The 23,873-nt window shown below is 32.6% G+C and overlaps 1 protein-coding gene and 1 long non-coding RNA gene across 3 annotated transcripts; both read right to left on the bottom strand.

The window, feature by feature from the left end:
• Nucleotides 1–290: 290 nt before the first annotated feature.
• LOC124942289 lies at nucleotides 291–1,919 on the bottom strand. Of its 2 annotated transcripts, XR_007099710.1 has the most exons (3): nucleotides 1,328–1,919; nucleotides 658–1,231; nucleotides 291–584 (listed from the first exon to the last, which is right to left on the bottom strand). It is a non-coding gene; the product is annotated as an uncharacterized LOC124942289 (long non-coding RNA). The 2 variants fall into 2 exon arrangements; XR_007099767.1 differs by having other exon boundaries at nucleotides 291–1,231.
• Nucleotides 1,920–15,452: 13,533 nt separating this feature from the next.
• LOC124940503 lies at nucleotides 15,453–15,812 on the bottom strand. The gene has a single exon (XM_047481026.1). It carries the CDS (start codon nucleotides 15,810–15,812, stop codon nucleotides 15,453–15,455), a length of 360 nt encoding a protein of 119 aa, XP_047336982.1.
• Between the last annotated feature and the right edge of the window lie 8,061 nt (nucleotides 15,813–23,873).

A 23,873-nucleotide genomic window follows, 5' to 3' on the forward strand; every position in this document is an offset into this window, starting at 1 on the left:
ATGTGCACCCTAGGACCGAGACCGGGTGTCGAGAAAGGTTGCTGGAATTTATTCTAGGACCGAGGCCTTGATTTTAGACCCTAAAATATTGTTACTGATAATAATATCATTAAGGACTGTGTTAATGTCGTTACTGATACCCAGTAACATTTTTTTGCCGTTCCCGATAATTTAATATATATTTTTTATTTAAATTTTTTAATATTTTCCAAAAATAATATGAAATATAAAATATTTGTTTTGACATAAATATTTATATAAATAAAAACACTAATTCAAATAACATTTAATCCAAAAATCAATCAATCCCAATATACTAATCAAATCAATCCCAAAAATATATTCTCGATTACATTAATGTGCTTAGAGCATGAACCTTCAAAGAGACCTTCAAAGGCTGAAGTTGTTAAAATGATAGAATAAAAGAAGATGATCAAATCAAACCAACTTTACTAGACCTCTAGCAATTGAATCCTTCAAAGAAGGAGAAACTGGATCTTTACTAAAGAAAACATCGAAAAGTTCCCATGCTACATTACTAGACTCAATTTTAGTTGTCACACCATCACCATCAGACACGCCCACTTGAAAAAAACATTGTTTTTTTAGAAACAGGGAAGGATTATCGGAGAGTTGCGTTTGTTTGTGTATACTTACTAGCATTTTGGTTGGATTGAGCCAAGTGAGGAAGATGACAGAACATTTGTTGAGTGATCGTCCTTGAAAAAAGCTACGGAAAGTGGAGAGAGCAGATTCATCTATAGGAGTAGGCTTAACTAATCTCGGGGAAAATGCATCGTTTAAAGCATCCCAAATGGTTTTTCCATCAACATCCCTCACAAGAACAATCTGTAGTGATTTCTCAATTGGATCCTAAAATATGGTGTTGAAAAGAGATGAATCGCCTTTAATATCTTCCAGTGATTGTCATTTCCATGCATATAAGTTGCTTAGAATAGATTCATATATGTATAATTCGGGCTCCGACATCATATACCTTAACACCAATTATTGCAAAAACTTTCTCCCTATATCCTGAAAATCATTATATCAAAGAAACAATTTCATATTAATCTTCTTTGTTTTCTATATAATCTCATTTGGCAATTTACAGACCTGTTCCTAGTAGAGACAATGAAGTTGAGCAACCTGGAATGGTTAATATTGTCTTGAAACTTAACCTTGGTTGCAGGTTCTTCTTCTTCACTGTATTCTTCATTTCCAAATTTAACTAGCCATCATAGACAAACAGAAATTCCATCAAATTGAAAACACCTTCCTCAATCAATCAGAGCATAATTGGGAGAGACGAGAAGAGAATTGTTACCGGAAGATGAGAGGACAACCTTCATAATGTGGAGAGACGATCTAGAGGATGATAAGTGAGAGAAAGACCGGTGGGGCTTGCCGAAAGATGGAATCGAAGAGATTTTGGCGAAATTGGGGAAATTGGAATTTGCAAAGAAACTTCCTGAGCTCCGACTCCCATCATTGCTTAGAAACTAGCTTCTAACCTCTGCCTCGTCTTCTCTTATTGAATGGATAAGTTCAAAGATACATCAGAGAAGATAAAATCACCATAGAAGGAGGGAGGGTCCGCACCTGTTCAGTCTCTCATAGAAGATAAATTAGGGTTCATGAATGAATTATTTGAATTGATGGATTCTTCTTTTTATTTAATCTATTTATAATAACAATTGAAGCAAATAAGTAGTAGAAATGAGATATATTATCATCACGCATCAAGATCAGTCGACGGAAGGATTACCTTATTAGAAGGGCGGCGGCAACGTCGACGACGGAGCAAGACGACAACGAAGAAGAAAGAAGAAAAGAGAAACTATTGTCTCGCTATTTTCACCTTTGTATTAGTCACCCTATGATCAGGTCACCAACTTCCTTGTATCTGTAACAGCAATAAAAAATCGTTACTGATACATATCATCAGTAAGGGCAATAAAAAACCGTTACTGATACCTTCCTCTGGAAATGAAAAGGCGGGTTTTGTATTAGTAACAGTAATGGGAAGCCGTTACGGATACATAGGTATCAGTAAAGGCAATATATAACCGTTACTCATACCTTTCATGTGGAAATGAAACAGTGAACTTGGTACTAGTAACGGTAATATGAAACCGTTATACAGTAAGGACAATAGATAACCGTTACTAATACCCTTCATTTGGAAATGAAACAGCGGGCTTTGTATTAGTAACAGCAATAGGAAACAGTTACTTATACATAGGTATCAGTAAGGGTAATAGATAACCGTTATTAATACTCTTCCTATAAAAATGAAAAGGCGTACTTTGTATTAGTAACAAAAATAAGTGTCGTTATTGACACATAGGTATCAGTAAGAGCAATAGATAACCGTTATTGATACCCTTTCTCTGGAAATGAAAATGTGGACTTTGTATTAGTAACGACACTTGTTGCCGTTATTAATAAAAAACTATCTGTAACGGTTTAATGGCGTCGTTACTAATACAGAGATAATTGTAACGAGCCGTTACAAATAAAAAACTACAGTGACGGCTATGTAGCGCCGTTACTAAAATTCAATACAGACGTCCCTTTTACTATTAGTGTTAGATATAAAATAATTTAGCTTAAGTTGACAAATTAAGTCAAAACACAAGGTTCTTAGTTTAAGTGGACAAACAAAGTCAAACGTAATATTTTCGTTTCTTATATAAAGTGGACAAGTTAAGTCAAACACCATAACTTTTTTAATTCTTAGTTTAAGTAAAAAATTAAGCCCTGGTCGGGTTAAAACCAATAGTTGTCAAATTTCTAGATATACTAAATGGATAGCCGTTGCGTTTTGAATTCTCCTATAAACATCATACGAGCATCAGGTTAGAAATATAGTGAACATGGACAGTATCAGGTTTTATCTCTCTATCTATTAATTGTTTTTAGTAAATAAATCTGAGAAAAACAATAAATTTGGGAGATTCAAATGATGTGATTATTACTCAAGCTTGAACATGTGTTTTACTAAAATTAAAATTTTCATTCAAATTTCGTCCAAGAGTGACATTCTGTAGACACTCATTTTTGTTCTCCTAAATTTATATCTTTAAATAAATTTAGAGCCTACCAAATGATTTTTGTTTGAAAATATAAAATTATTTTGGAGGAATAATATTGTATCTTAAAAATAAAATATATAATTGTTCTAAACATATTATTTTATTTTAGATGCTAAAATAAATATATAGGCTAATATATATATATATATATATATATATATATATATATATATATATATATATATATATATATATATTAATATTAGTTTATTTGTGCAATAAATAGGATAAATAAAATTAATAAATTAATTTTGATTTATTTATTTTGCAAAAAATAAAAAAAAATGATGAGCGAGAAAAAAAGGAGATTATTTATAGCCACAAAAATCCTAAATGACTGAGCAAAACTAGTAATTTTATAAAATAATTTCCATAAATTATATCGTGGAGGGGGCAAGAGACTACTATAAATACCGCATCAGCGCCAGAAAGAGAAAAAGGGACGAGGAAGAGAGGAAAAAAGGAAAAAAAAAAAAGGCTTAAATCATATTCACAATTTTTTTTTTTCATTTTCATGTGCGTGCGAAGTTATTTGTAAGGTTCAAAAGCTTCAAGCATTTTAAGAAGCACTTAAGCTCACTATTTGTGAGGTTCAAAAGCTTCAAGCATTTTAAGAAGCACTTAAGTTCACTGTAAGTTAAATTCTCTTTTTGTCTTATCTTAATTTTATCTATAAATTTTAATTTCCTATTTTAGTTTGAGTTATTTCATACCTTTAATTTCTTTAAATTTAAATTGTCAATTGAAATTTACTAGAATTAAAGTTTTTTTTCTCTTAATTAAATTTATTAATTAACTTTATATTAAAAATATATAAATTTAAATTTTAATATTGGAAAAAGGGCTTTATTGTTCTCAAACTTTTTGCATAAGAATGACAACCCAAAAAAATCATACAAATTATCCATTTCAGTTTTATTTAATTTTTAAATTTAAATGTCTTTAACCATTTTATAAAAACTTAAAAATAAATTGTGGGTTGATTTATAATTATAAAATTAATTTATGAATATAATAAATTTTAGTTACTTTTATTTTTTCAATTTATTTATTTATTTTTTTTATTTTTATTTTTATTATTATTCATCATCATTATATTTAATAAATATTAACTTTAGATTTAATACTAAGGTATAAGCTATATATATTTTAGATCGGATAGGAATTGACAAATAAACAAATAAAATAAGTGTTAAATATTTTTTAAAAATGACCAAAATATTAGAAGTAAAGATTTTTCACGTGTGACTAAGCACCAAATCCCTAAAGAATATTTTTTCAAAGTTGTTATTGTTTTACATGTCAATAATTTATTTATTTTTTCTAATTTTGTAAGAAAATTTAGATGGTAACTCTTTAGTCACAGATTAGTTTTTAAACAATTCTCCGATTTAATTTAATTTTATTCAAAATTTTCAAAAAGATATTTATATTTTATATTTATTTCTTAAAAATAAAAAAAATATTTTTTCGAGGCCGATATTTTTAAACGCGTAAAGCTTGTACAAGTACATTTTTTTAAAAGTAAATTTGTTTTTACGTTGCTTGGTTACACGCGAGGTGTCTCACAAGTTCCACCCAAATTGGTGTTCCCTATTACTCTTGTTTTCATGTTCTCTACTAACCATTTTCATTTCTCATTAACAAACTACCCGATGTTGTTTTAAAAAGAAGTAATTCATTTTTCATGTTAATTATATGGATATGAACTAAATTATTCCAATATTTGAGTAATTGTATGCTTATTATTATGTAATGTTGTTAATTCTCATATTCACAAGTCAAAATTAGAATTAAGAGATTTGAAGTGTATTTTCTTAGGATATATACTTACCAATACTGGACAAAAGGGATATAAAGGATATGATGTTAATTTAAATAAAATAATTTTGAGGATAAACATTATTTTTCATGAACATGTATTTTATTTTGCGGATATGATGAATCTTATTTTTGGGATCCTACATATTTATCATTCAATTAAAATAATATTCATAAGAATAATTATTTATGAGAAAGTCTTTATCTTTTGATTGACAAACATAATACATCTCAATAAACTATTTTTTTGTTTGTAGAAGTTTTTATCCATTCTTATTTTCCATCTAATTTTAGATATTGAATGGAATGACATGGCAAGAAAAAATATTAGAATGAAGAAAATACCAATTTAGATGAATGATTATCAAATTTGTATGAATAATTATAATTTGACAAATAAAACTGTAAGACAAAGATTAGAGTTGTGTGTGATTTTAAAACGAATAGTCAAGGTTGAGAGATTTTCCTTTTAGAAGTTTTTATGTGGGGGGATAAATTTTACGTGATCGAAAATTAATGTTTAAAAATGAGACTTTTATATACGACTTAATAATTTACCATCCCGTAAAATCTGGGAGAGATTAAGATATTTAATGAAAAGTCATCATAAGTCTACTTAGAGTGTTTCGATTTAATTAAATTCACGACTAAAGAGTCGTCATCTAATTTTTCAAAACTATGAAAATATTTTAAGCGCATGCACGTTATAAATAGAGATTCATTCAAGTTCGGCGGTGGGTTATGTGTGAAAAATGTGTCCCACACTATATCCCACCATGTCTCTTAGGTATGTCTATACTAAGTCAATTTTGACATTTCAAAATGTAAATAAGTTTTTACTTTTTTTTCATTTTTATTTATCCTATGACTAAGGGTGATTTTTGTCCACTTTTGATTTGGATTTTGTGTGTTTTATAGTAAAAAAATGAAGAAAAATAAATATATAAAAGATGATGAACAACTTAGAGCCTAGAAAATAATTCTCACATAAAGTTATCTTAAGGGTTAAAGATAAGGGTTGAAGAGACTAAGAGTTTAGATATATCATGTTTAAGGTTATTCTAAGTCTATTAATTTTATAATTTTAGATGAGTACTTATTTAAACATCTAGAGTCCAAGAAAACTCAAATTTTTTATCATTTTGAATTTTTATAATTTTATATTGTTTTGGTTTTTGAGGTTTATATTTTTGGTTTTGATTAAATTTTAATTTGTGTTGTAGGCTTTTGTCTAACCTTCAAGCAAGACACAAACCTACAACAATCAAAACAAAAAAGAAAATAAACATAAGTCTATGCATGATCAAAATAAAATAAAATAAGAAAGATAAGAGGATCGATCGTGAATGAAATAGGTTTAGAAAAACATGATCGCATCCTTGTTCGTGGTCCTTTTTCTTGGTCAGAAGATGAGCAACAGAAGGGGGCTCAGTCGGCTGGTGCAGCTACAGCAGAAATGGTCTTGATTTCCTCGGTCGGGTGCAGTCAACAACAATGGAGCTTCGGTCGGCTGGTGCAACAAGGCAGCAAGGAAACATCTTTCTTGTGTCGGATGCAACAGCGGAAGAGGAACATCTCAATTCTCGGTCGCAAGTGTCGGGAAAAGAAGCCAACAACAAAAACTCTCGGATGTGAAGGAGTCCCCGGTTGGGTGGATGAACAACATCAAACCAATAGTTTGATTTATCGGTCGGATGAAGGCTTCCTTGATTGGATGCATTGCTGAAGGAGAACATCGGTCGCAAACGTCGGGTATGGGGATTATTATCAGCATTTGGAATTCTCAGTCGGGTGTAACAGAAATCAGTCCAACGACAACATTCCTTGGTCGCTTGCATGAATAGTAGTAGAAGTGGAACAAGCGTCATTAGGATCGTCAGGAAGCCTTGAAGAAGCGTTGGGAAAGCAAGAACAAGTGCTGGAAGGCTTCTATTGAGCGTCACTGAAGGTAAAAACCTGTTTTTCCTGTATATTTCACGGTTGGACGTCCGAGAACCCTAATTTCTAACAAAATGGTAACCAAGAAGGATCCACAACTAAAAGACTCGTGTACTTAAATTTTAGATACAATATATTCTCAAGATATACAAGAAAATACAAGATTCAAACCAATTAAAATCAAGAACACAAGGCAAAAACATTTTTTAGGGTTAATTGTGAGGTTTTTTAAACTATTTTTTTGATCAAGACTCATTTGTTTGTTCTTAATGTTAGAATTATCCTAATTAAATCTTAATTTAATGTGTGAAAAATTAAAATCTGAATGCGACGGAAACATACCTTAATTTGATGAATCATGAATCTTAATAGAAATGGTCTTTAATCATCTCTTTAGACTTTCTTTATGTGGAATGGTTCTTCCATTTGATGAGTATGACAATAGATTTCTTTCTGTTGATGGGGAAACAAAGGAGAATTTACCTACCTCAAATGAGGACCATTACCGTTACATATAACTAACATTAAGTTAGTTATTATAGTTATGTTATTTCTAATTCAGCCCCTTCATAAAATTAGAAATGTCACTTAGGTATCCTCACTTTATATTCATGACAAATACACATATAAGGCATAAACTTAATCACATTAGATAACATTATTTTAGCTTATATTAAATATGATATTTGTACAATTATTTATTATACTAGTGACCCTAAAAATTCTAACAATCTTGCATTGGGTCACGTATGTACAAAAATTAAATGTATCAACCATAATGCACCTGAAGTTTTATGTCATCTTAATCATATGTTGTATAAACAATTTTATCAATTAATTATATCAATATAGGACCAAAGAGCTCGTTGTTGTATTTAAGAACAACTAGACCCAACATTTATCACATAAATCAATACAATTAATTGACAAATCATATCACGAATGTGAGGAATGAAAATTCCATGTAAGGTGATCTTTGTATGTCAATTTTCAACTGGTCCTACTTGACTTTAGTGAGATCATACTTTAAACATAATTATACAAAGTGTAATGAACTGAATAATACTTAATTTCTGATCAGAATAAAAACCTCATAAATATCTATAAAATAACTAAACCGAAAGACAACCAAACTACAAACTCCCACTGAAGTTAGAGATCGTCGATCTCTATGACATTCATACGAGCAATTTTTCATGAAAGACATTAAGCGATAAACTCATTGTCAATGCGTTTATAACCACAGAGTTTGTACATAAATATTTTATATAAATCTATCCACTTTGTATCATTTCTTTCATAAAAAGAAATTTGATATCAATATTACTTAATTTGATGCCTAGTAACATGTCATAAATTCCGCTGCAATAGTGGATGACATCATAAGTGTTTGTTTGACAGATCTTCAAGAAATGACAAAACCAGCTAGCGAAAAATATAATCCGAAGTGGATTTCATACTGTTTTGGCATCCCATAAGATCGAAGTCAGAATACTCAATGATCTCAAGACTTTCCAACTTTCTAGATGTGAGCATTTAATTCTTAGTTTTTTTCAAATATCTCGTAAGTATTGGCTACTTAATGTCAAGCAAAGTTTGTGACAAACAAAATGTCACCCATATATAAAACCATAAATAGACGTTTACTCCTATTGAACTTGTGATACATAAATAATCAATTAAATTTACCTCAATACCAAAAGAGAGAATTGTTATTTTGTAAAATTTATGGTATCAATAATGATACGCTTCTTTAGTTCTTTAATTTGTAAACCATATTATTTTGATCTCTCGACACAAAGTTTTCTCATTGCACCAAATTGTTTTTCAATGTATCTATTGAAAACCTCTTAACATCTATTATGGTGAAGCTCTATATCAAAATATGCAATGAGTACCATAAATTGTCCTTAAAGAGTAATTCAATTAAACTAGATTATCATAAAGACACTTGATTTTGAGGTTGTTGAGTTTGTACTTAATGAATTTGATCGATATTATTTTGTTACTCTTGATTTTTTAACATTATTATAATATCAATAAAATCCTTATCAATTTCAAAAACACTTGAAATATAAATTAAATATTCCACAATAGGAATTATTGATCTAAATCATTTTTAAAGACAAAATCATTTCTCCCTCAAACTCAATATCCTCAAAAACAATATTGCAGTCTCGTCTAAAAAAACTATCTTTAATTTGACATAATAAAAATTATAGCCCTTAATCACTTAGAATATTCAATAAAATAGTTGTTCACATTTATTATAAACTTAAATAACAACTAAATTAATATCAAGTCTTTGGACAGTAATATTAATTGCTAATAGTATTTTGGTGTGGTCTTCAAACATTAATAATAAGACATGTCAAATAATCAATCTATCTTTGGATGAATTAATTATTCACATAAATAAGACTTTATAATTATTACATATTTATCATCACAAACATTAATGCAATTCTGTCAATTAATTATCAACCTTTGCTCCAAATAATATAATCACATAAATTACACAATACTACCATTCAAAATTGTCTTGAATTAATTTTAATAAATATTGTCACTTTGGTGATTATTTGTATCAATTAATGCAATTCAAATAATGAACAATAATATCATTATTTTAAATTTAAATGTCATATATAATTTTCCAAAAACATGTAAGTTTATTTTATTATAAAAAATAAAATTATGTCGTAGGCCTCAGATTTTGAAATTTGTAATGTCTCATATTAATCAAATTAAATAATAAAATTTTAAAATTTATTTGACCAAATTTCAAATATTTTAATATTTTTATGGCCAAATTCAATTATTCATTAATTTATGAATAATCATTAACCTTAATATTTAAATCCTAAAATAACGTTAAGTCGTTTTTCCAAAAAAAAAAACCCCTAAAATAAAGGTTATAATTAAAAATTTATTATTTATTAATTTTTATATATATATAAATAACCATAAACATTATTCCTTCTTAATTCTCTCTTTAATTTATAATATACATTATTTAATCCATTGACAACAAATATCCCTAATCTAATCATATTTAATTAACAGATTTGAAACAGATTCCTCTTTTAACGAGAACATCTAAACGAGAAATTATCATAAATTCATATATATATATATATATATATATATATATATATATATATATATATATATATATATATATATATATATATATATATATATTCCTAATTGCATGCATATTAATTTCATGCATATAATTTTCTCACATAATTAAATTAGAATGACTCTATAAAAATTGTTAGAATTATTCTAATTAAATCCCAATTTAATGTGTGAGAAATTAAATTCTGAATGCGGCGGAAAAATACCTTAATTTGATGAATCGTGAATCTTAATAGAAATGGTCTTTAATCCTCTCTTTAGATTTTCTTTATGTGGAATGGTTCTTCCATTTGATGAGTACGACAATATGTTTCTCTCTGTTGATGGGGAAGCAAAGGATAATTTACGTACCTCAAATGGGGACTATTACCGTTACATATAACTAAAATTAAGTTAGTTATTATAGTTAGGTTATTTCTAATTCAACCCCTTCATAAAATTAGAAATTTCACTTAGGTATCCTTACTTTATATTCATGACAAATACACACATTAGTCATAAACTTAATCACATTAGATCACATTATTTTGGCTTATATAAAATATGACATTTGTACAATTATTTATTATACTAGTAACCCTAAAAATTAAAACACTTAAACTCAATTATTTATGGGTTGAAGTGATTAATATAGGAAATAAGTAGATGAGTGCAAGAAAATTCCATAATTAAATCCATTTTAATTGAAATAACCGAGAATGTGCAAAATTAGTCCATTTTCAAATATTTTTCAACTTTAATATGTAAAATAGACGTTATGATTGCATACATATTGGAAAATTGAATCCTATTTAAATGAGATGGCCAATTATGCAAAGAAAAGATCCATTTAGGGTCGATTTTGATTTTTTAAAACATTTTCAATCAACTAATTCTTTTTAATCTGTAAACTTAAATCTTTCTAAACTAAAGATTCAATACACAAATCAAATAAAAACCAATTAACCAAAAAAATATTCAATATTAAATCCAATGATGATAGAAATTTTTATCAGTATCCTAACCATGAATATAGACTATAATTATAACGCAGCGGAAGCGTACCTAAAGATGATCCCATTGTAGATCCGGATTGATCTGTTCTTGAAAGGAACGACTAGGTCTTCCAAGACTAAGTATTAGCCGTTCTCCTTTGATATTGACGGGGGAAATCAAAGGACAAGAAAACGGAGGAGAGTTGAAAGAGTGAAGGCGTGAGAGTTCTCCTTTGAATCTCCATCTCCTGTTTCTTAAATAATACTTGTTTCAAGGACCTAACCCTAGTTGAAGCCCATATATCGTTAAAGCCTACAATATAAGAAGTCCCACCATATTATTAATACTTGTTTTTGTCACGTCACCAAATAAAAAATACTAAACGGGTATCTACAATTATTCATTTCATAATCATTAAGCCCATGACTTTAATCTAATAATATGTTCTACATATATATTTAAATCCAAAATCCAACAATCTCCCACTGGATTTAATATGTATCCGAATGAACACATTATTCTTCAAGAGCTCAATTTATCAGTCAATAAAAATAAAGGGCTTATAACAATCTGGTCCATCAATCATAGCAACATAGGACTACAGAAGCATTCGTCATATTTATGGCTAAACTAACAATAATCACTGATACTACTGCAATCAAACGACATAGATCAATTATGAAACATGTAGAGAAAAAATCACATTAATGTGACCTGAATATATCAATTTTCTCTAGTTTAAACTTAATGAGATCGTTATCTTTGAATATAATGTACAAAAGTGTCAAAAATAAACTTTATTTCATATCAGAAAAGTGCTTTAGAAAACATCGCGCAATTGACAAAAATTAATTGTAGCATACTCTCCCACTATAATGAAGCTTCCTTAAATTGTGACACACTCATACATGCAGTATGCCCGTAAAATACCATAGGTGTTACACCTTTAGTTAGGGGGTCTGCTAACATAGATCTTTGTTCCTAAATGCTCGATGCAAATCTGACCACTTTGTACCATTTCTTTCACATGTAGGAACTTAATGTCAATATGTTTTGACTTCGATGAGCTCCTATTGTTATTGGAATACAAAACAGCTGAATTATTGTCACAAAAAATCTTAATAGGTCTTTCGACCCCCGGAATAATGCGTAGCCTTGTGACAAAATTCTTTAACCAAATTCCCTGATGTGATGCTTCAAAATATGACACAAATTCAGCCTCCATAGTAGAGCTGATAACAAGTGTCTGTTTGGCACTACGCCAAGAAATGGGTCCTCCAGCCAATGTATAAACGCAACCAGATGTAGATCTCCTACTATCTGGGCAACCCGCAAAATCGGAGTCAGAATACCCAACGATCTCCAAATGGTCTGACCTCCTATATGTGAGCATATAATCCTTTATTTTCTTTAGGTATCTCATCACCCTTTTAGATGCTTTCTAGTGATCCATTCCAGGATTATTGAGATATCTGCCTAACACACCAACTATGAACGCAATATCCGGACGCGTACATACTTGTGCATACATAAGACTTCCAACTGCAGAAGCATGTGGAATCTTTTGCATTTCCTGGATGTCTAAACTTGATTTTGGACATTGATTTAAACTGAATTTGTTGCCAAAGCAACTGGGGTATTTCATGGTTTACAATTCTGCATGCCAAATCGTTCAAGCACTTTATCGATATATCTCCTTTGAGATAACCCAAGAATATACTGAGATCTTTCACGGTATATTTGGATCCCTAATACAAAATATGCTTCACCAAGATCTTTCATTTCAAAGTTATTCGAAAGAAATTTCTTAGTTTCGTGCAAGAAGCTCATATCGTTTGTGGCAAACAGAATGTCATCCACATACAAAACCCAAAAATAAATTTACTCCCACTAAACTTTTGATAAACACAATCATCAACTACATTCATTTCAAAACCGTATGAAAGAATTATTTGATGAAATTTGTGATACCACTGGCGAGACGCTTGTTTTAGTCCATAGATAGATTTTCTTAATTTACAAACCATTTGTTTCGGGTCATCGACCTCAAAAATTTCAGGTTGTACCATATATATTGTTTCATCAATGTCACCATTCAGAAACGACGTCTTTACATCCATCTGATGAAGCTCCAAATCAAAATGTGTCATTAGAGCCATGATTGTCCTAAAACAGTCGTTCGAAGAAACCAGAGAGAAAGTTTATTTATAGTCAATTCCCTTTTTCTGAGTATAACCTTAGCTACAAGACGTGCTTTATACCTCTCCACATTACCATTAGCATCCCGTTTGGTTTTAAAAATCTATTTACAACCTACGGGTTTTGCACCTTCTGGCAATAGGACAAGTTCCCAAACCTTATTGTCTTACATTGATTTATACTCATCACGCATTGCTTCGATCCATTTATCCGAATTAGGATCCTTCATGGCATGACAAAAGTTAATAGGATCATCCTCATTCATGCCACCATTGTCCTTATTTTCTTGAAGAAATGTCACATAATCATTCGGAATGGCATTTATCCGTTCTCTAGTGTATCTACGTAATAACGTTGGCTCTTGAACAATATGTTCTTGAGTTTCTTAAGTTTGTTCTTCAGCTACAACTTGGTGTTCTCGTTCAATTTGAATGGGTTCCTCAATTGTATCTTGAAACTGTATGGGAGTTGGAATGACTAATCCTTCTTGAGGTGTCAGGTCAATCACTTTGGTGATTTCTTGATCCTCTAAATAAAAGTCTAAAACTATATTTCTCCTCCCAAACTCAACATTCTCAAAGAACGTGGCAGTACCTGTCTCAAAAATGTTTCTTCATGTGGGATCATAAAACTTATACTCCTTTGACTGTTCCGAGTAACCAATAAAAGACTACTCACCGTATGAGATGCTAGCTTTGGTTCATTTAGTATATAACGCCTTGCCTCAACTGGACATCCCCACACCTTAAAATGACGTAAGCTGGGTTTACGCCCAGTCCAGAGTTCATAAGGTGTTTTGATTGTCGCCTTAGTCGGTACTCGATTAAGAATGTAGACTGCAGTTTTCAATGCTTCCCCCCAAAAAGATTTTGGCAAAGTGGTTTGACATATTATACTTCGAACCATATCTTTTAATGTGCGATTACGTCTCTCTACAACACCATTCATGCTAGGAGAACCCGACATGGTGTATTGAGGGACTATTCCACACTCTTTAAGGAAGTCAGCAAAAGGGCCTAGACATTGTTCACCGGATCCATCATTTCTACCGTAATATTCACCTCCACAGTAAGATCTGATGATCTTAATGCGTTTGTTGAGTTGATTTTCAACTTCAACCTTAAATGCTTTGAACATGTCCACTGCCTCAGATTTTTCCCTTATGAGGTAAAGATAGCCATATCGAGAATAATCATTTGTGAATGATACAAAGTATTGTTGACCATTCCACGAAGGTGTGGAAAATGGCCCACAAATGTCTGTATGTATTAACTCTAAGATTTTTGTAGCTCGATAAACACATGTCCTCTTCACTTTGGTCTGTTTACCTTTAATGCAGTTAACACAAACCTCAATATCCGAAAAATCTATGGAATCAAGTATTTCATCCTTAATGAGTCTTTCAACTTGATTTTTCGAAATATGACCTAAACGTTTGTGCCATAATAAACTTGAATTATTTAATTTTCACTTAGTACCTCTCGTTTGCACATTTAGGGTTTCATGATATGAAGTTAAAGTGTCAAGCATGTATAAATTGTCATTCAACATAAAAGTACCAAAACCAACTAAATTTGAATTCAAAGACAATGTAACTTCATTGTTTATAAACGAACAATAATAACCGAATTTGTCCAAATAAGAAACAGAAACCAAATTCCGTCTAAATGACGGTATAATAAAAGTGTCTTTTAATTCAAGAAAATGCCCAGTACTTAGCAACAATTTAAAATTGCCAACTGCTTCCACTTCGACCGATTCCCCATTTCCAAAGTAAATGCGTCTTTCAGCATCAATTGGGCTTCAGTGGCTTAGGCAACCTTGCATTGAAACACTGATGTTAGTAGTTGAACTAGAGTCTAACCACCAAGTGTTTCGAGGCATTGAAACTAGATTAACTTTAGAACAAACCAAAATAAGAACATTTCCTTTCTTCACATACCAATTGTGATAGCTGGCACAATCCTTCTTTTCATGTTCAGTCTTTTTGCAAAAGAAGCAAGATTTCTCCATAGGACGAGTTTGAGGAGCTGGGACTGGAGCCTTAGCAGTCTCAATCTTCACGGCCTTAAACTTTCTTTTATTGCCGCCGACATATTTCGAGGTTCCAATCATATGTACCTCCTCAGTCATTTTGTGCTTCATTCTTTCTTCCTCTTCAACACAGTGAGAAATGAGTTCATTAAGAGTTAATTTCTCCTTTTGACAGTTATAACTAACTGTAAACTGATCGTATTGAGCAAGAAGTGAGAGCAGGACCAATAGGACTAACATGTCCTATGAAAGGTCTAACTTGAGTGCTCTCAGTTTTGAAGCGACATTGGACATATTAAGGATGTACTCCCTTATGTTCCCCTTCCCGAGATACATCATGGTAATGAGTGACTTAAGAAAAGTACTCATTTTCGCCTTATCGCTTTTAGTAAAGTGTTTTTCTATCTCGATGAGAAATTCTTCAGTCTTAGTGATATCATCAGATATCGTACCCCGAAATATTTCTGGAATGTTTTTCTTTATGATCATCAGACTTAAACGATTAGACCTTTCCCACTTCTCAAACATCTGCCTTTGATCAGCAGTGCTTACATCCATAAGAGGAGAGGGTTGGTCTATCCTTAATGCTAAGTCCAGATCCATACAGCCTAAATGAATCAAAATGAATTCTTTTCAGTTCTTAAAGTTGTCCCCCGATAAAATGGGGACTGGATAGTTAGCAGATATCAAAGAACCAGATCCTGAAGTTAACAAAAAATATAAACACTCACATTATTACAAATATTTAAATAATAAACAAATTATGGTTAACCCCATAGCAAGATACCAAACACAACATTAAAACCAAATCTTTGGATAATAATTTTAATTGTAAGCGGTACTCTTGTTGCAATAATAAAATCTTGACAATAAATTCTGTAAAACTAATAAATTTATCTTTAGATAAAAGTATAATCCACATGAAAACTTTATAACTGTCACAGATTTATTACCACGAGTATGTTTCTGCCAAGTATTGATCAACCTTTAGGTTAATCAATAAACGCATGAAATAAAAATATATATAACCATCCTTAAGAATTTAAATAAAACAATTACGAAATAGAGGTCATTTTGGTGACATCTGAAGATGAAATTATTTTATTTAAATGGAATAAATATTAGATTATTAATATTATTATCTAATTTAATAAAACAGATTCTAATAATTCATTTCTTAGTCGTTAATATTATTTAATATAATATAAATTCTTTATTAATGATGATAAAAATAAATATTATATTATCAATTCCTTATTTATTTAATGATAATAAAAAAAATATTATATCATTAATTCCTTATTTATGTAATAATAATAAAAAATATTATATTATTAATTCTTATTTATTTTATAGTTTAATAGTAATGATAATAAAAATAAAATAATATATTTTATTTATTATTAATTAAAAATAAATAAATAAATAAATGAACCAATTCAGATTCAAATACGATCATTATAAAAATTATCGATTCATAAATAGGACTGCTCTGATACCAACTGATGGAAATTTTTATCTATATCCTAATCATGAATTTAGACTATAATTATAACGCAACAGAAGCGTAACTGAAGATGATCCCATTTTAGATCCGGATTGATCTGTTTTGATCTGTTTTTGAAAGGAACGGCTAGGTCTTCCAAGACTAAGTATTATCCGTTCTCCTCTGATATTGACTGGGGAAATCAAATGACAAGAAAACGGAGGGGAGTTGAGAGAGAGAAGGCGTGAGAGTTCTCCTTTGAATCTCCCTCTCCTGTTTTTTAAATAATACTTGTCTCAGGGACCTAACCTAGTTGAAGCCCATATATCGTTAAAGCCCACAATATAAGAAGGCCCACCATATTATTAATACTTGTTTTTGTCACGTCACCAAATAAAAAATACTAAACGGGTATCTACAATTATTCATTTCATAATCATTAAGCTCATGACTTTAATCTAATAATATGTTCTACATATATATTTAAATCCAAAATCTAACATGTGACCCTTTTTAGGTTGATTTTCAGTTTTTTAAATGAATCTTGGTTAAATTGTTTTGAATTTTTTTTATGTTTCTATTATTTTGATATTATTTAAATATTATATAATATTTATAAGAGGTCATGAAAAAAATAAACCAAGCAAAATCAAGATCAAGAATTCATACAATGGTTAAGAAAAAGAAAGACAAAGCATGCATTCTTCTTGAATGGTAGAATGTAATAGACAAAAATAGGGATCAAGAAATCCACAGATTGGGATGGAGTTCTTGATCTATATGGAAGGACAAAGCAAAATATTCTTGAGAATCTTTTGTGACCATCTTCACTAAGTTGGTGTTCTTGTTCAAGGGTAAAGATAGAGGCTACTTAGGTTTTGATTGTGTGAGGATAATTGGGAAGCCTAGGGGCATACGATCCAAAAATTCAAGGTGTCCTCTACAATAATCTAAGGTATGAGTTTTATAATGGAGGCTAAGGAAACCTTAAGGCCCAATTCCATCAATAACTACCTGGATCTATTCAAATGGGGATAAAATGTCACGAGTTTTCTCTAAGTAACCAATGTGACAACTTAGAGAAAACTATTGGTTTTGATAAGAGGGGTGGATAAGTTGTTCCCTCCTTTTTTTCATGACCCGTAGTTTAAATACATCTAGGAGGGTCCAATTCCACTCTCGGTCAGACCTGGTCACTCTCGGTCGGGTCCTCGGTCATCGTCTTCTGTAACTAAGCTAGTAGGCTATCTCTAGCATTCTATGCTCGAGGCACCTCATCTTCTCTATTCTTACCCTTGTCAATTTATGTTCGCTTCTCGAGAGATGTTGTTTTAATGAAGGTTGGTTGGTAGATAGTTCCATTCCGAGTCGCTTGGATCTTTGTTTGCTTGTCTTTTATAGATTCCTTTACAATATCTTTGTTCACGTTCTAGAAATCTTTTAAGTCTTCATTAATTTCGGCTTCTGTACCTTGAGACCACCAATAAACTACGAATTCAGCGCTAGCCTGGACCGACTTTGTTTCCTTACAATTATCAATGACATCCGTAATATCTTGAATCAGTTCGATTTCCCACCAATTATCTGGATTCAATTATTCAAAGTAATCTAAATCGAAAGTGGCAATCATCCAACCATCGTTCTCAATTTGTTCAGACACATCTATAACTTTTCTCATCTCTTCATCTAACTTGATAAGGTTGACATCATGCGCTGGTAGAGGGTTGACCTTAACTTATGGTGCTGGAATTACGTTGGTATTTATAAGATCTTGAATATTTTATTTGAGAGCGAAACAAAAATCAGTAGAGTGCCCTTTACTTAATGATACTAGCACTATTCGTTTACAAACTTCCCTTCTACTTCTCTTCTAGAATTTGGTGTTAATATTTGGAATAATTTCCTTAGTAACAACACTTCTAAGGCCTTTTACACTAACATCCTAGGTCATCAAATACTTTACAAGGCTTAGCAATAGTGACGCTCCTTGGTGGTGGTGGTTGAATCTATTTAGGAGGAACATACTGTTTTGGTGGGCATCCCGACCCTGCATTCTTGTCTTCCCAGATATTAGCGATGTGGCTAACCTCTAGCGTCTTCTTTTGATAATATTTGGGGGCAACATGGTACGGTTTCTTCCCCTCTTTAGCCTCTTTCTTAAAGGCATCATTGTATCCCTCTCCAACACTTTTAAGATCTTCCAAATAGCAATACTTGAGTCTTAAAAGTCTCTTCATGTATTGTACATTCATATTGACGTACACCCTATCGACTTGAGCTTGCTCACATGGTAGCACATCTATTTCTGACACAACTTCCTTCCATCTGTTTGAATAGCTCTCGAAATTTTTGTTAGGGCCTTGTCAGATTTGACGTAATTTCCTTTATGGCTTGTTGAATTTCAGGAACATAGAAAACCGACTAATACACACGTCAATTCCTCCACAGTCTTATATTGAGCAATGTTTTGATGTGTATGCCACTCTAAAGCAATATTTGCCAAATATCTAGGAATTATTCGAGTCATTGTGACCTCACCGAGCTTATATATGGCATGATATTCTTGATATACTCGTTCATGAAGGCCAAGGGTCCTTCTTTCCAGTGTACTTATGGAGATTTGACAGTTTTAGTCCATGGGGATGATATCATTCTTGATTGCTTTCAAGTTGTGTCTCCACGTTTCTATGTCTCTAGGCTCCCTCCTAATAATTGCTTCACTCAACCTTTTCTGAATCTGGGCTTGTACTTCTTTCATCCGATTAATCTCCTCGATATGATCGTAAGTACCTTCTGAATTGACCTATCCATTAATAGATCCAAAGAGTTTGATCTTGAGTTGTCCCGTTGCCTTAACTTTTGCGTTTGCCTTTATGACTTCAACGTCATATTCTGATACTACTTTCATTCTATTTTTAGTTGATTACTCCAAGTTAACTGTCTGTCTTCCTCTACTTTAACTTCTTTCTTTAAATAGACCAAATCTTCATCTTCCATATTTTCATCATTACTAGTGGTTTGGTTAATTGGGAATAAAGGATAATGATGAATCGTTCCAAAGGTATATGGATGAGTTGTTTGATAATCATAAGGGGGAACCATCGATTCAAAACAATTCATAAAACTAGTTATCTTGTCCTCCAGGACCTTTAGATCGACCTTACTAGCCATCGTCTCAATTTAGATAATTGTGAATCTAATCGGCCTTCGACTAGGGGTGGATTGCGAGCTTCATCATCAGACATTTCCTTAATGTAACAACCTGATATTGGATCATGTCCATTGCAAATATTAATTCTACATTCAAGAGAACGAGATACATTCGAGATCTTTGAAAGAGAAAACAAGTAGTGCATTACTCGCATGTATATCTTGGAGTAAAAAATGTAGATGCTCATTATCCATTCGTAAAAGAAAAAGTATGTATAAGAGATGAGTATATTAGAATGAGTCATTTTATTGATTTTTTAAGGTGTGTAAATAAAAACCAAACTCATAATCTCAAACCATACAACCTTCATCATCACGTTAGAAAAGTAGCTCACGTGTTCATGATAAAAGAAAGGAAAATGACGTGAAATGAATGTACATAAAAGAGAAATCTAATCTAATTCGTCTTGTTCTTCTTCTTCTAAGTCTTCTTGTCTTGGCCTTTTTCTTGCCTTAACTAGTACTTCAATTTTGACAAAGGGGTCTTTTGATTTTGAAGAAATCTTGAGTTCACTCGCTGAACTCTACTTTTCAAAATAAACCTGATTCATCTTGAAGTAGATGGGTCCATAAGTGAGTGATAGTGTTCATTCAAAGGACTCAGGTTCCTTAAGTCTGAATTGCCTGAAGAGAGGAGAAGTGAAGTATGATAACGTTCGATCCAGTCCACACAATATGATAATTGTGTTACACAATAAACTCAAATAACGGTCAGCCATATTTTAAATAATAAATTGAATTTTTTTAAGTTTAGTCTTTAATGGTGGAGATCTCAAACGTTTCAAACGTTTTAGTAGTTTTAGTAATCAGGGATCAGCCTTAAATGTTGTTGTTACAGTTTTTTGTCTTTAATTGTTGTTTTCATTTCTTGTACGTTTTGTTTTCTGTTAAGAGACTATAAATAAAGGTGTGTGTGTGCTGAATATGAAGTAAGAGAGAAAAGAATAATAAAAAAAATTGTTTCAGTCTTATAGAAGAAATCCTCAAGAGTCTTTTGATCTCCACTTCCTCCAAAAGTTTATTTTTCTCAAATTGGTAATAGAGCGTCATGGCAAACAAAGCGTTGGGGCAGATACCACTGCCGCGACTCACCAAAACCAACTTTGATAATTGGAGTATTCAGATGCGAGCTTTACTCGGTGCACAAGACGTATGGGAAGTAGTCGAAGATGGTTATGAAGAACCGGTTGAAACGGGAAATCTTTCGGCGACTCAGTTGAGGGCGTTGAAAGAAACACGAATGAAAGATAAGACCGCTCTCTATCTCCTATTTCAAGCGGTGGACGAGTCGGGTTTCGAGAAAATTGTAGGTGCAGAAAACTCAAAGGCAGCGTGGGACATTTTAGAAAAGGTTTTCAAGGGTGTCGGTCGAGTTAAACAAGTGCGACTTAAGACTCTTCGAGGCGAATTGGAGGCCATGAAGATGAAGGAGTCAGAAGGAATTTCTACCTACATCACACGTGTGCAAACAGTGGTGAATCAACTCAAACGCAATGGAGAAACCCTCTCTGATGCAAGAGTTGTGGAGAAGATTCTACGGTCATTGACCAAGAATTTCGAAAACGTCGTTTGTGCAATCGAGGAATCAAAGAGTCTGGAAGAGATGACCGTTGATGATCTTTCTGGTTCTCTTGAAGCACATGAGCAACGGAAGAATAATAAAAAACAAGAGTTGCTTGAAGAAGCCTTACAAGCCAAGGCAACCATCAAGGAGGATAGAGTAATGTATGCGCAACACAATCGAGGAAGGGGACGCGGACATGGAGGACGTGGTCATGGCCGCAGCGGAGGCCGAGGACGTGGAAACAATTATGAAGAAAAGGATCAGTCAAGCCAACAAAATTGGCGTGGACGAGGACGTGGTCGTGGGAGAGGCAGTCGGTCAAATCATCCAACTGTTGAATGCTACAACTGCGGAAAGCATGGGCACTACGCAAAAGAGTGCAAATCAAACGTCGAATGTTACAACTGCGGAAAGTATGGGCACTATGCAAAAGAGTGCTATTCTAAAAAAAAGATAGAAGAGAACGCGAATCTGGTTACAGAAGAGGAGACAAGAGAAGTCGGTGTTCTCATGATGACCTATAAAGACACCACATCCGACAAGGAGACGTTGTGGTATCTCGATACTAGAGCCATCAATCATATGTGCGGGAACAAGAATTTTTTGTGGAGATACAAGAGATAAAGAATGGGTACGTGTCATTTGGGGATGAGTTGAAGGTTCAAGTAAAGGGTCGAGGTAGAATATGTTTCTCACAAGACGATGGCAAAGAAGGGTCAATTGAAAATGTATACTTTGTCCCTGACTTGAAGAGTAACATTATTAGTTTGGGGCAATTATTGGAGAAGGGATACTCAGTACTCATGAAAGACCGAATGTTGCAATTAAAGAACGAAAAGGAATGTTGCTTACACAAGTTGAGATGGCCAATAATCGACGTTCAAACTCAACTTGAGAAACGTTCGAGAACAATGTCTACAAGTCAAAATGGTGGATAAAGCCTCGTTGTGGCACTTACGATTTAGACACATGCACTACGGAGGCCTACAGAAGTTAGCAAAGAAGGATATGGTTCACGGGCTACCAAACATGGATTACACCAAAATATTTTGTGAGGGATGTGTACTCGACAAACAAGCAAGGAACTCATTCCCAAAGAAGGCAAAATATAGTGCAAGGAAGTCTCTCGAACTGATTCACACCGATATATGCAGCCCAATCACACCTAAGTCATACAGTGATAAGAGGTACTTTATTACATTCATTGATGACTACACAAGGAAGACTTGGGTTGATTTTTTGAAAGAAAAATCGGAAGCATTCGAGGTATTCAAGAAATTCAAGGTATTAGTGGAGAAGACGATTGGTTTTTTCATCAAGGCCATACGGTCAGATAGAGGAGGAGAGTACATGTCAGTCGTTTTCACAGTCTATTGCGAAGAACAAGGGATCAAGAGATTCTTAACGGCGCCCTACTCACCTCAGCAAAATGGCGTGGACGAGAAGAAAAATCGGACTATCATCGACATGGTTCGGTCTATAATGAAGAGCAAAAACATGCCGAAAGAGTTTTGGGTAGAAGCGATGCAATGTGTCGAGTATGTCCAAAATCGATGCCCGTACTCAAAATTGGCGGATCTAACACCACAAGAAGCTTGGAGCGGACAAAAACCGAACGTATCACATTTAAAGGTATTTGGTAGTGTGGCATACGCGTATGTACCAGATAAAAGAAGAACCAAACTAGATGATAAGAGCAAAAAATACATCTTCATCGAATATGACGATAAAAAGAAGGCCTTCAAGTTATTCGACCCAATTGAAAAGAAGGTGGTCGTAAGCCGAGATGTGTAGGTGAATGAAGAAAGTGCATGGGATTGGAACAACCAAAAGGAGGAATCTCAACAGGAAGAAAAAGGAGAGTCATCATCCACTAAACCGATATTAGCACCAACAACCTCTCAAACATCTGATGATGAAGAAGAGCCCAGACAACCGATGATGCGAAGTTTACAAGACTTATACGAGTCAACAAGTGAAGCACACTTGATGTGTCTTTTGGCAGATGCAGAGAACATCATTTTTGAAGAGGCAGTGAGAGATAAGAAATGGAAAGATGCGATGGATGAAGAGATACGAGCAATCGAAAGAAATGAAACTTGGGAGTTGGCGGAGTTGCCGGATGGATGTCGAGCTATCAGAGTGAAATGGGTGTACAAGAAAATGATGAATGGCCTAGGTGAGATAGAAAGGTACAAGGCACGCCTTGTTGCAAAAGGGTATAGACAAAAAGTTGGGATCGACTACGATGAAGTCTTTGCCCCAGTGGCAAGAATGGAGACAATCTGGCTTCTTTTATCCCAAGCGGCACATTTCAAATGGTCGGTCTATCAGATGGATGTGAAATCAGCATTTTTAAATGGTGTGCTTGAAGAGGAAGTATTTGTGGAGCAACCACCCGGGT

The sequence above is a fragment of the Impatiens glandulifera genome, chromosome 1, assembly GCF_907164915.1.
Source record: "Impatiens glandulifera chromosome 1, dImpGla2.1, whole genome shotgun sequence".
Taxonomy (NCBI): domain Eukaryota; kingdom Viridiplantae; phylum Streptophyta; class Magnoliopsida; order Ericales; family Balsaminaceae; genus Impatiens; species Impatiens glandulifera.

Coding starts and splice junctions, on each gene's coding strand:
- LOC124940503 (XM_047481026.1), bottom strand. CDS start 15,812: ATGGATCTGGACTTAGCATTAAGGATAGACCAACCCTCTCCTCTTATG.